Source organism: Bombina bombina, chromosome 1 (assembly GCF_027579735.1).
Source record: "Bombina bombina isolate aBomBom1 chromosome 1, aBomBom1.pri, whole genome shotgun sequence".
Lineage (NCBI taxonomy): Eukaryota > Metazoa > Chordata > Amphibia > Anura > Bombinatoridae > Bombina > Bombina bombina.
The window spans coordinates 1138515845-1138529906 of record NC_069499.1 but is presented as its reverse complement, the minus strand read 5'-3'; the positions used below and the strand labels follow the sequence as shown (position 1 = coordinate 1138529906).

The 14062-nt window shown below is 40.8% G+C and overlaps 1 protein-coding gene across 2 annotated transcripts in view; it reads left to right on the top strand.

Moving 5' to 3' along the window:
- Window positions 1-14062, top strand: part of KAT2A (lysine acetyltransferase 2A) — a 129375-nt gene that overhangs the window by 14705 nt on the left and 100608 nt on the right. For both annotated transcript variants that reach the window (XM_053699002.1, XM_053698993.1), the window contains exon 5: window positions 2609-2790. In XM_053699002.1, the coding sequence (XP_053554977.1) occupies window positions 2609-2790 (182 nt within the window). The remainder of the gene's footprint in view (window positions 1-2608; window positions 2791-14062) is intronic.

Below are 14062 nucleotides of genomic sequence, written 5' to 3'. Positions count from 1 at the left end.
GGGGGTATCTGACGGCACAAGGGGTTTGGGAATCTCAGGAGGTGAGATTTCCGATCAATATTTTGGAACTCCGTGCAATTTTCAGAGCTCTTCAGTTTTGGCCTCTTCTGAGGAGAGAGTTGTTCATTGTTTTCAGATAAGACAATGTCACAACTGTGGCATACATCAATCATCAAGGAGGGACTCACAGTCCTCTGGCTATGAAAGAAGTATCTCGAATTTTGGTTTGGGCGGAATCCAGCTCCTGTCTAATCTCTGCGGTTTATATCCCAGGTATGGACAATTGGAAAGCGGATTATCTCAGTCGCCAAACGTTGCATCCGGGCGAATGGTCTCTTCACCCAGAGGTATTTCTTCAGATTGTTCAAATGTGGGAACTTCCAGAAATAGATCTGATGGCTTCTCATCTAAACAAGAAACTTCCCAGGTATCTGTCCAGATCCCGGGATCCTCAGGCGGAGGCAGTGGATGCATTTTCACTTCCTTGGAAGTATCATCCTGCCTATATCTTTCCGCCTCTAGTTCTTCTTCCAAGAGTAATCTCCAAGATTCTGAAGGAATGCTCGTTTGTTCTGCTGGTAGCTCCGGCATGGCCTCACAGGTTTTGGTATGCGGATCTTGTCCGGATGGCCTCTTGCCAACCGTGGACTCTTCCGTTAAGACCAGACCTTTTGTCTCAAGGTCCTTTTTTCCATCAGGATCTGAAATCCTTAAATTTAAAGGTATGGAGATTGAACGCTTGATTCTTGGTCAAAGAGGTTTCTCTGACTCTGTGATTAATACTATGTTACAGGCTCGTAAATCTGTATCCAGAGAGATATATTATAGAGTCTGGAAGACTTATATTTCTTGGTGTCTTTCTCATCATTTTTCTTGGCATTCTTTTAGAATACCGAGAATATTACAATTTCTTCAGGATGGTTTAGATAAGGGTTTGTCCGCAAGTTCCTTGAAAGGTCAAATCTCTGCTCTTTCTGTTCTTTTTCACAGAAAGATTGCTATTCTTCCTGATATTCATTGTTTTGTACAAGCTTTGGTTCGTATAAAGCCTGTCATTAAGTCAATTTCTCCTCCTTGGAGTTTGAATTTGGTTCTGGGGGCTCTTCAAGCTCCTCCATTTGAACCTATGCATTCATTGGATATTAAATTACTTTCTTGGAAAGTTTTGTTCCTTTTGGCCATCTCTTCTGCCAGAAGAGTTTCTGAATTATCTGCTCTTTCTTGTGAGTCTCCTTTTCTGATTCTTCATCAGGATAAGGCGGTGTTGCGAACTTCTTTTGAATTTTTACCTAAAGTTGTGAATTCCAACAACATTAGTAGAGAAATTGTGGTTCCTTCATTATGTCCTAATCCTAAGAATTCTAAGGAGAAATCGTTGCATTCTTTGGATGTTGTTAGAGCTTTGAAATATTATGTTGAAGCTACGAAATCTTTCTGTAAGACTTCTAGTCTATTTGTTATCTTTTCCGGTTCTAGGAAAGGCCAGAAAGCTTCTGCCATTTCTTTGGCATCTTGGTTGAAATCTTTAATTCATCTTGCCTATGTTGAGTCGGGTAAAATTCCGCCTCAGAGAATTACAGCTCATTCTACTAGGTCAGTATCTACTTCCTGGGCGTTTAGGAATGAAGCTTCGGTTGACCAGATCTGCAAAGCAGCAACTTGGTCCTCTTTGCATACTTTTACTAAATTCTACCATTTTGATGTATTTTCTTCTTCTGAAGCAGTTTTTGGTAGAAAAGTTCTTCAGGCAGCGGTTTCAGTTTGAATCTTCTGCTTATGTTTTTTGTTAAACTTTATTTTGGGTGTGGATTATTTTCAGCAGGAATTGGCTGTCTTTATTTTATCCCTCCCTCTCTAGTGACTCTTGTGTGGAAAGATCCACATCTTGGGTAGTCATTATCCCATACGTCACTAGCTCATGGACTCTTGTTAATTACATGAAAGAAAACATAATTTATGTAAGAACTTACCTGATAAATTCATTTCTTTCATATTAACAAGAGTCCATGAGGCCCACCCTTTTTTGTGGTGGTTATGATTTTTTTGTATAAAGCACAATTATTCCAATTCCTTATTTTATATGCTTCGCACTTTTTTTCTTATCACCCCACTTCTTGGCTATTCGTTAAACTGATTTGTGGGTGTGGTGAGGGGTGTATTTATAGGCATTTTAAGGTTTGGGAAACTTTGCCCCTCCTGGTAGGAATGTATATCCCATACGTCACTAGCTCATGGACTCTTGTTAATATGAAAGAAATGAATTTATCAGGTAAGTTCTTACATAAATTATGTTTTTGGGTTATGGATGCATATTTGCTACCTCCAGATTAACTCTGTTTGTACTCTAGCAAAGTACCTCAATTAATATGTTTTGGACAATTGGTCAACAGCTTTACAAACATTCATTAGTTCATAGTAATTTTTCTTTATAAACCAACCATTTTTTATGTTAAAGGTTGTAGGTTAATTTTGCACTTATCTGACTAAAGTAAAGCGATACCCAGCCTTCCCTTAGCTTGTCATTTTATGGACCTTAAGCCCACTATTTTGTCTGTTCTTCCAGTACATTTCTTTAAAAGTTGTTTTCCTATTTTCTGTAAATTTCCAGGGTGTCCTAAATTTTGTTCAATATAAATTTAGTCATTTGCAACCCAAGGAGCGCCAGACAATGTATGAACTTTCTAAAATGTTCCTCTTATGCCTGAATTACTGGAAACTGGAAAACCCTTCACAATTTCGACAGAGGTCGCAAAATGAGGATGTGGCAACATACAAGGTTAATTACACCAGGTAATAAATGACCGTCCTTACAGATAAAAAAGTGAATGAGACAGTTATAATAACACTTTTATTTCATGAGGTGGTTAGAGTCCACGAGCCATTACTCCTAGGATTCAACTCCTGGCCACTAGGAGAAGGCAACAATTCCCAAAGCTCTTTAGGGCACTTATCCCTCTCACCTCTCTGATATTCTAGTCTTTTTTTAGCCTCTACAGGAAAAAGATGAAGAATTTAGGTGCTCCAGAATCTTCGTTGAGAGGGGTCCACAGACCGATTTGTGGCCAATTTTCCTCTCAGAGTGCTACTACTGAGAGACAGAGGGGAAATGAGAGTATTAGGTAGTGGCACAAATAATCCCACTGAAGAATTTTGTCACAAGCCTGCCACAGGTGACGTTGTGGCTGGTCCCTTAGCTTCCTCCTGTTGGGTCATCTATATACTCTACACATAGATCCTCTGATGGATGGGCTCTCTACTGAAAGCAGTCTTTTCTGCAGCCAGTATGCACAGTAGAGTGGGTGCATCTGAGTTAAGTGCAGCCATTTCTTGCACTCACATAGCCCACAGGCTATTAGTAGGTACACCAATTGTGAGTTACATCATAGCCAGGGGACATACACATGTAACATACTAATTCCACCTTTATTACTTGGACTTTTCATACTTAGTTTAGTAATTATGGAAACTTTGCGTGTTTAATAGCAGCTATTTAATATTCAGCTAATTCACCTGGGAGTTACATCATGATGCAACCTTTTACCCTCTGTTATATACACAGAAAAGGGATTTAACTGTTTGTGAGGGGGAGTTTCTTTGTGTAATTTTTATTTTTTGCGCACTGATTTAGCACAGCAGTTAAAGTTAGTAAATGGCCTATTTCCCTCTCTTTATTTTCTAATTCCTTTTGTGTTTGAGTGTAACTGCCATTTTTCAAATGTCTTATTATTGATGGGTAAGATATTTCTATTAAAGGGACATAATACTCATATGCTAAATCACTTGAAACTGATGCAGTATAACTGTAAAAAGCTGACAGGAAAATATCACCTGAGCATCTCTATGTAAAAAAGGAAGATATTTTACCTCACAATCTCCTCAGCTCAGCAGAGTAAGTTCTGTGTAAAAAATTATACTCTGCTTCTCCCAGCTGCAGGTAAAAATAAAAAAAAAATGAAGAAATGAACAGCAGCCAATCAGCATCAGCAGTGCTGAGGTCATGAACTCTTACTGTGATCTCATGAGATTTGACTTAACTCTCATGAGATTTCATAGTAAGCTTCCTTTACCTGATTGGTGAAATAATATGAGAGTTCACAAGGCTCATCCCCTAAGCTGTCCCAGGACAGACACTAAAATGCTGCTTAGAAATCCTTTACAATGGGATGTGGCTACTGAGGAACTTTTGAGGTAAAATATCTTTCTTTTTTACATAGAGATGTTCAGGAGATATTTTCTAGTCAGCTTTTTACAGCTATACTGCATCACTTTCAAGTGTTTAAACATTTGAGTATTATGGCCCTTTAATTATTATTCCGGGCTATATTTTTATGCAGTGCATTTTTATTATTTACTTTTATTACACAAGGAGGTTTTCCATCTAATACTTATTGCCCAAGGTTGCCTGTTTCATATGTCTCGGACTTTATTCTACAAGGTCCCAAATTTGTTGGTTGTGTTAATTTACTTTATTTGTCTGTTTGTGTATTATTTTAAGCAGCATACTGAAATTGTGTCCCACTACCTTACATTATCCTTAAGAGGGTAGATCTATTGATAACAAATTTATTTTCTATTTTGCAGGATTGATCCCAGTCAGCTTTGCAATTCCTGAATGGATCTTATAAGGCATTCTAACAGTTCAATGCTGCTCTTGCCTCTTATTGAATATGTCCTCCCTCTGTTTCCTCAATGCAAGGGAGTGCTTCAGATTTTGCCCCAGGATTAAAGGTTTATGAGCTCTGTAGTTGTGGCGGCTCTGCCTCCTCCAAGTATGTGCAAAAGTTCTATGTCTGAAAGTCGTCCAAAAGTTTTCAGACTTGGACACCTCTGGTTGTTTTTTTTTCTGATCAGGGCACAGTCTACCTCTTTCATGTCTGATCTTGAACAACTTTGTTCTTTGTTTTAAGAGATTTTATGTACTTTAGGTGTCCAAGAACCTAAATAATCTGAGGAAAAACCTCCTAAATCACAAGCCTGGTCTTCTCTTTTAATCTGTCCTCTAATTTTAATAGGATGTTTCCTTTATTGACTTCTAATGTAGAGCTTTAGGAAACATTTCCAATGGTGGATAGTGCTATTTTGGATTACTCAAACGCACTACTATTCCTTAAGAGGATAGTACATTTTCAGGAACCATTTGGGCATGAAATTTTTAACTTTTCATAAAAGGGCCTTTTTTCAGCAAGCATTGCTTCTGTAGCAGTTATGTCTGTTCTTGAGTGTGTCAGTTTGTCTGGGCAAATCTCAGAAGACTCTGGATGAAGATTTTCAAAATTGTTTGAAACCAAGGTCGACTAATGCACTTATTTGTGGTCCCATTTTTGACATAATTCGATTTTAATCTAAGTATATGACTTGCAGTGCTGACCAGAAGGGCTTTATGATTTAAGTAATTGTCAGCAAACAGGGTGTCCTTTTCAAAGAAGTTTTTACTTAGACCTGGTCTTGACATTATTATTTCCACTGTGTCTGGAGGAAAATGAACTTTTCTCCCTCAGGACAAGAAATCTAAGGGAAAAATCAAACAAATAGGCAATCAAAATATATCTTTCAAATAGTAACAATCTGGACAATTCTACCTCTTATTCAACAGGGTCAATATATGTCAACTTTTAATTTGAAGGATTCCTTCATTCCTATTACTAGAGCAATTCCAGCTTCTAAGATTTGCCTTTCAGGACTAAATTTTTCAGTTTGTGGCTCTTCCATTTGGTCTATCTTCAGCTCCCAGACTCTATAGACTCTGGCTATGCAGCTTTCTCTAATGGAACAGGGATCAAAGTTAAAGTCTGTTTGCTCACAGCTACACTAAATTTCCAACCCATCTGTAGCTCATTGTATGGAAGTGTTAGGTCTAATAATTGCTGCATCAGATGCTCTTCCTTTTTCACAGTTCCACATGAGACCACTTCAACTTTGCATGCTTTGACCAGGGTGCAAAAATTTAAACTATCTAATAAAATCCTATTGGATTCTTCAGTGAAGCAATCTCTGTCCTGGTTGATAGTTTTCCACAACAATTCTGAGCCGTCCTTTATTCGCTCAACTTGGAATATAATGTCTTTAAACAACATTCTCTGGGATTGGGCTTCAGTCTGGAGGTACAGGAAAGCACAGGGAGTTTGGTTTCCTCAGGAAGCAAAGTTGTTTCGGATAAGGACATATCTGCTAAGTTTTTATAGTTTCTACTTTTTTTCTGTTTCATACTACAGGTGGGGAATTACAAAGTGTCTTGACATCAAGGCTTTGTTCAGGCTTAGTCATGATATATCCAGTGTCTAAACCAATGTCTCCTCTCTGGAACATTAATTAGTTTTTTTACAAGCTTTTCAGGTTTCTTTTTGAACATGCATGTTTTAGACATTTAGCTTGTCTTGGAAGTTTTTGTTGTTTTTAATAATATGTTGGAAGACTTTCTTTTCTTTTTGTTTCTTTAGTGATTTTTTTGGATATCATAAATCGGGAGATTATAGCCCATCTCCTTGTCCTAATTAAAACAATACATTTTCTCCAACATAGGTGTGTCCGGTCCACGGCGTCATCCTTACTTGTGGGATATTCTCTTCCCCAACAGGAAATGGCAAAGAGCCCAGCAAAGCTGGTCACATGATCCCTCCTAGGCTCCGCCTACCCCAGTCATTCTCTTTGCCGTTGTACAGGCAACATCTCCACGGAGATGGCTTAGAGTTTTTTAGTGTTTAACTGTAGTTTTTATTATTCAATCAAGAGTTTGTTATTTTAAAATAGTGCTGGTATGTACTATTTACTCAGAAACAGAAAAGAGATGAAGATTTCTGTTTGTATGAGGAAAATGATTTTAGCACCGTAACTAAAATCCATGGCTGTTCCACACAGGACTGTTGAGAGCAATTAACTTCAGTTGGGGGAACAGTGTGCAGTCTCTTGCTGCTTGAGGTATGACACATTCTAACAAGACGATGTAATGCTGGAAGCTGTCATTTTTCCCTATGGGATCCGGTAAGCCATGTTTATTACGATGGTAAATAAGGGCTTTACAAGGGCTTATTAAGATTGTAGACTTTTCTGGGCTAAATCGATTCAGTTTTAAAACATATTTAGCTTTGAGGAATCATTTTATCTGGGTTGATTGATATTATAATATCGGCAGGCACTGTATTAGACACCTTATTTCTCTGGGGCTTTCCCAAAGCATAAGCAGAGTCTCATTTTCGCGCCGGTGTGGCGCACTTGTTTTTGAGAGGCATGGCATGCAGTCGCATGTGAGAGGAGCTCTGATACTTAGAAAAGACTTTCTGAAGGCGTCATTTGGTATCGTATTCCCCTTTGGGCTTGGTTGGGTCTCAGCAAAGCAGATACCAGGGACTGTAAAGGGGTTAAAGTGTTAAAACGGCTCCGGTTCCGTTATTTTAAGGGTTAAAGCTTCCAAATTTGCTGTGCAATACTTTTAAGGCTTTAAGACACTGTGGTGAAAATTTGGTGAATTTTGTACAATTCCTTCATGTTTTTTCGCAATTGCAGTAATAAAGTGTGTTCAGTTTAAAATTTAAAGTGACCGTAACGGTTTTATTTTAAAACGTTTTTTGTACTTTATTATCAAGTTTATGCCTGTTTAACATGTCTGAACTACCAGATAGACTGTGTTCTGAATGTGGGGAAGCCAGAATTCCTGTTCATTTAAATAAATGTGATTTATGTGATAATGACAATGATGCCCAAGATGATTCCTCAAGTGAGGGGAGTAAGCATGGTACTGCATCATTCCCTCCTTCGTCTACACGAGTCTTGCCCACTCAGGAGGCCCCTAGTACATCTAGCGCGCCAATACTGCTTACTATGCAACAATTAACGGCTGTAATGGATAATTCTGTCAAAAACATTTTAGCCAAAATGAACCCTTGTCAGCGTAAGCGTGGCTGCTCTGTTTTAGTTACTGAAGAGCATGACGACGCTGATATTAATATCTCTGAAGGGCCCCTAACCCAATCTGAGGGGGCCAGGGAGGTTTTGTCTGAGGGAGAAATTACTGATTCAGGGAACATTTCTCAACAGGCTGAACCTGATGTAATTGCATTTAAATTTAAGTTGGAACATCTCCGCATTCTGCTTAAGGAGGTATTATCCACTCTGGATGATTGTGAAAAGTTGGTCATCCCAGAGAAACTATGTAAAATGGACAAGTTCCTAGAGGTGCCGGAGCTCCCAGAAGCTTTTCCTATACCCAAGCGGGTGGCGGACATTGTTAATAAAGAATGGGAAAGGCCCGGTATTCCTTTCGTCCCTCCCCCCATATTTAAAAAATTGTTTCCTATGGTCGACCCCAGAAAGGACTTATGGCAGACAGTCCCCAAGGTCGAGGGAGCGGTTTCTACTTTAAACAAACGCACCACTATACCCATAGAGGATAGTTGTGCTTTCAAAGATCCTATGGATAAAAAATTAGAAGGTTTGCTTAAAAAGATGTTTGTTCAGCAGGGTTACCTTCTACAACCAATTTCATGCATTGTCCCTGTCACTACAGCCGCATGTTTCTGGTTTGATGAACTGATAAAGGCGCTCGATAGTGATTCTCCTCCTTATGAGGAGATTATGGACAGAATCAATGCTCTCAAATTGGCTAATTCTTTCACCCTAGACGCCACTTTGCAATTGGCTAGGTTAGCGGCTAAGAATTCTGGGTTTGCTATTGTGGCGCGCAGAGCGCTTTGGTTGAAATCTTGGTCGGCTGACGCGTCTTCCAAGAACAAGCTACTAAACATTCCTTTCAAGGGGAAAACGCTGTTTGGCCCTGACTTGAAAGAGATTATCTCGGATATCACTGGGGGTAAGGGCCACGCCCTTCCTCAGGATCGGCCTTTCAAGGCGAAAAATAGACCCAATTTTCGTCCCTTTCGTAAAAACGGACCAGCCCAAAGTGCTACGTCCTCTAAGCAAGAGGGTAATACTTCTCAAGCCAAGCCAGCTTGGAGACCAATGCAAGGCTGGAACAAGGGAAAGCAGGCCAAGAAGCCTGCCACTGCTACCAAGACAGCATGAAATATTGGCCCCCGATCCGGGACCGGATCTGGTGGGGGGCAGACTCTCTCTCTTCGCTCAGGCTTGGGCAAGAGATGTTCTGGATCCTTGGGCGCTAGAAATAGTCTCCCAGGGTTATCTTCTGGAATTCAAGGGACTTCCCCCAAGGGGGAGGTTCCACAGGTCTCAGTTGTCTTCAGACCACATAAAAAGACAGGCGTTCTTACATTGTGTAGAAGACCTGTTAAAAATGGGAGTGATTCATCCTGTTCCACTAAGAGAACAAGGGATGGGGTTCTACTCCAATCTGTTCATAGTCCCCAAAAAAGAGGGAACGTTCAGACAAATCTTAGATCTCAAGATCTTAAACAAGTTTCTCAAGGTTCCATCTTTCAAGATGGAAACCATTCGAACTATTCTTCCTTCCATCCAGGAGGGTCAATTCATGACCACGGTGGATTTAAAGGATGCGTATCTACATATTCCTATCCACAAGGAACATCATCGGTTCCTAAGGTTTGCATTCCTGGACAAACATTACCAGTTCGTGGCGCTTCCTTTCGGATTAGCCACTGCTCCAAGGATTTTCACAAAGGTACTAGGCTCCCTTCTAGCGGTGCTAAGACCAAGGGGCATTGCAGTAGTACCTTACCTGGACGACATTCTGATTCAAGCGTCGTCCCTTCCTCAAGCAAAGGCTCACACGGACATTGTCCTGGCCTTTCTCAGATCTCACGGCTGGAAAGTGAACGTGGAAAAGAGTTCTCTATCCCCGTCAACAAGGGTTCCCTTCTTGGGAACAATTATAGACTCTTTAGAAATGAGGATCTTTCTAACAGAGGCCAGAAAAACAAAACTTCTAGACTCTTGTCGGATACTTCATTCCGTTCCTCTTCCTTCCATAGCTCAGTGCATGGAAGTGATCGGGTTGATGGTAGCGGCGATGGACATAGTTCCTTTTGCGCGCATTCATCTAAGACCATTACAACTGTGCATGCTCAGTCAGTGGAATGGGGACTATACAGACTTGTCTCCGAAGATACAAGTAAATCAGAGGACCAGAGACTCACTCCGTTGGTGGCTGTCCCTGGACAATCTGTCTCAAGGGATGACGTTCCGCAGACCAGAGTGGGTCATTGTCACGACCGACGCCAGTCTGATGGGCTGGGGCGCGGTCTGGGGATCCCTGAAAGCTCAGGGTCTTTGGTCTCGGGAAGAATCTCTTCTACCGATAAATATTCTGGAACTGAGAGCGATATTCAATGCTCTCAAGGCCTGGCCTCGGCTAGCGAGGACCAAGTTCATACGGTTTCAATCAGACAACATGACAACTGTTGCGTACATCAACCATCAGGGGGGAACAAGGAGTTCCCTAGCGATGGAAGAAGTGACCAAAATCATTCTATGGGCGGAGTCTCACTCCTGCCACCTGTCTGCTATCCACATCCCAGGAGTGGAAAATTGGGAAGCGGATTTTCTGAGTCGTCAGACATTGCATCCGGGGGAGTGGGAACTCCATCCGGAAATCTTTGCCCAAGTCACTCACCTGTGGGGCATTCCAGACATGGATCTGATGGCCTCTCGTCAGAACTTCAAAGTTCCTTGCTACGGGGCCAGATCCAGGGATCCCAAGGCGGCTCTAGTGGATGCACTAGTAGCACCTTGGACCTTCAAACTAGCTTATGTGTTCCCGCCATTTCCTCTCATCCCCAGGCTGGTAGCCAGGATCAATCAGGAGAGGGCGTCGGTGATCTTGATAGCTCCTGCGTGGCCACGCAGGACTTGGTATGCAGATCTGGTGAATATGTCATCGGCTCCACCTTGGAAGCTACCTTTGAGACGAGACCTTCTTGTTCAGGGTCCGTTCGAACATCCGAATCTGGTTTCACTCCAGCTGACTGCTTGGAGATTGAACGCTTGATTTTATCGAAGCGAGGATTCTCAGATTCTGTTATCGATACTCTTGTTCAGGCCAGAAAGCCTGTAACTAGAAAGATTTACCACAAAATTTGGAAAAAATATATCTGTTGGTGTGAATCTAAAGGATTCCCTTGGGACAAGGTTAAGATTCCTAGGATTCTATCCTTCCTTCAAGAAGGATTGGAAAAAGGATTATCTGCTAGTTCCCTGAAGGGACAGATTTCTGCCTTGTCGGTATTACTTCACAAAAAGCTGGCAGCTGTGCCAGATGTTCAAGCCTTTGTTCAGGCTCTGGTTAGAGTCAAGCCTGTTTACAAACCTTTGACTCCTCCTTGGAGTCTCAATTTAGTTCTTTCAGTTCTTCAGGGGGTTCCGTTTGAACCCTTACATTCCGTTGATATTAAGTTATTATCTTGGAAAGTTTTGTTTTTAGTTGCGATTTCTTCTGCTAGAAGAGTCTCAGAATTATCTGCTCTGCAGTGTTCTCCTCCTTATCTGGTGTTCCATGCAGATAAGGTGGTTTTACGTACTAAACCTGGTTTTCTTCCAAAAGTTGTTTCTAACAAAAACATTAACCAGGAGATTATCGTACCTTCTCTGTGTCCAAAACCAGTTTCAAAGAAGGAACGTTTGTTGCACAATTTGGATGTTGTTCGCGCTCTAAAATTCTATTTAGATGCTACAAAGGATTTTAGACAAACATCTTCCTTGTTTGTTGTTTATTCAGGTAAAAGGAGAGGTCAAAAAGCAACTTCTACCTCTCTCTCTTTTTGGATTAAAAGCATCATCAGATTGGCTTACGAGACTGCCGGACGGCAGCCTCCCGAAAGAATCACAGCTCATTCCACTAGGGCTGTGGCTTCCACATGGGCCTTCAAGAACGAGGCTTCTGTTGATCAGATATGTAGGGCAGCGACTTGGTCTTCACTGCACACTTTTACCAAATTTTACAAGTTTGATACTTTTGCTTCTTCTGAGGCTATTTTTGGGAGAAAGGTTTTGCAAGCCGTGGTGCCTTCCATTTAGGTGACCTGATTTGCTCCCTCCCTTCATCCGTGTCCTAAAGCTTTGGTATTGGTTCCCACAAGTAAGGATGACGCCGTGGACCGGACACACCTATGTTGGAGAAAACAGAATTTATGTTTACCTGATAAATTTCTTTCTCCAACGGTGTGTCCGGTCCACGGCCCGCCCTGGTTTTTTAATCAGGTCTGATAATTTATTTTCTTTAACTACAGTCACCACGGTACCATATGGTTTCTCCTATGCAAATATTCCTCCTTAACGTCGGTCGAATGACTGGGGTAGGCGGAGCCTAGGAGGGATCATGTGACCAGCTTTGCTGGGCTCTTTGCCATTTCCTGTTGGGGAAGAGAATATCCCACAAGTAAGGATGACGCCGTGGACCGGACACACCGTTGGAGAAAGAAATTTATCAGGTAAACATAAATTCTGTTTTATGTTCTCTTACTTAATTTAGATAGTGTAAGAGCATTAGAATGCTACGTTTAAAAAACAAAAATCCTTTAATTTGTTTGTCCCTTGGTCCACATAAAAATCAGAGGGCCATATCAATTTTGTTCGCTTTTCGGCTAAATCTCCTGATTACCAAGGAGATTTAGCCAACCCCCGCAGCTTTTTATATCCTTGGATTTTAAAGAATAAGGATTATATTGAATACATTTGCAAGGCAGCAACATACTTTCTCTAAATTCTACCACTTATATGTGTTTGGTAGTAAAGTCCTTCAGACAGCTGTGTCTGGTAATTATGTTCCTGCCTTAAAAATGTTTTGTCCCTCCCAATTACTCATGGACTCCACAGCTTGGGTATTCATTCTCAGGAGTAATAGCTTGTGGGCTCTCACACCTTATGAAAGCAGTTCTAATTGCACCTTATTTCCCTTTTTTGTCCTTTCCTACCTTTCTACTTCTCCTTTCTTGGCAATACGCAGACAAGAATACCAGAGAGGGTAGAGGAATTTAGTGCTCTAAGAGCTTTGGGAATCTTTGCTTCCTCCTAGTGGCCAGTAGTTGAATCCCAGGAGTAATGTATTGTGGACTTTCACCACCGTGAATGAAATGAATTTATCAGGTAAGCATATATTTTATTTTTAAAGGGATATAATACAGTATATTTCATTGTATTTAAAAGTGCACTAAGCAGTGGACTATACTTAATAGAAATCATTGCAATATGTATTATCCATCATTGTAAAAAATATTTTACCTTTTTATTTCTTTGTTTTTAACTTTGTCCAGTGTCCATTACTTCCTGTCACAGCCATTCAAGAGGGCTGGAGTCTCTACGGGAAGGCAAGGTAGCAGAATTTCCTTTGAAGTGTTGCTAGGAGACATCTAATATAGCTGCAATCAGTTTATTGCCCATGTTCAGTAGATTTTTTGATGCTAAAATCATATGACCATATAACCCAAGTTCTGCAATGTCTGCTTGCTTATCTAGCTGTAGGCAGTGGCTACACTGTGAATTTCTAAGTGCTTACTTAGCAAGAAAACAAGTAAGTTGCTTGCTGTTTCTTTTTTTTTTCTTTGGTTTAACATATGTTATTTTACCAAAGGAACACTGTTCCATATCTATTTAAATGACTAAACACATAGGGCCAAATGATCTAAACCTTGCAGGCTTTTAATGATGAACCCCGGAAGGGTTTCCCTGGTGAAATTATTGTACAAAAAAAAATGGACTGTAATAGAGGGAAGTGAGCAGGGGGCGCACTTTAAAAATTAAATCCTGCGGCCAATATAAATTACATTACACTGCTTTCTGCGTACATCATCTTACAGTCCTCTATTTTCTTTCTAATGACACGATGAGTCAACGGTTCATCTAATTACTATTGGGAATATCACTCCTGCCCAGCAGGAGGCGGCAAAGAGCACCACAGCAAAGCTGTTAAATTCCCTCCAACCCCAGTCATTCTCTTTGCCTACGTTAGAGCAAGGAAGTGGTAAAGTTAGGTGTTAGGAAAAGATTCTTCAAGCAAGATTTTATTATTTTTTTAGCAGTGCAAGATTGCATTGTTTTGTTCTAGGGTGTATTTGCAGTCCATATCAGTTTCTTCAGTAGAGCAGTGGTGGCTTTCAAGCAATGGGAACTTGTGGGGTACAATCCTCACTGCTCCTCCCAT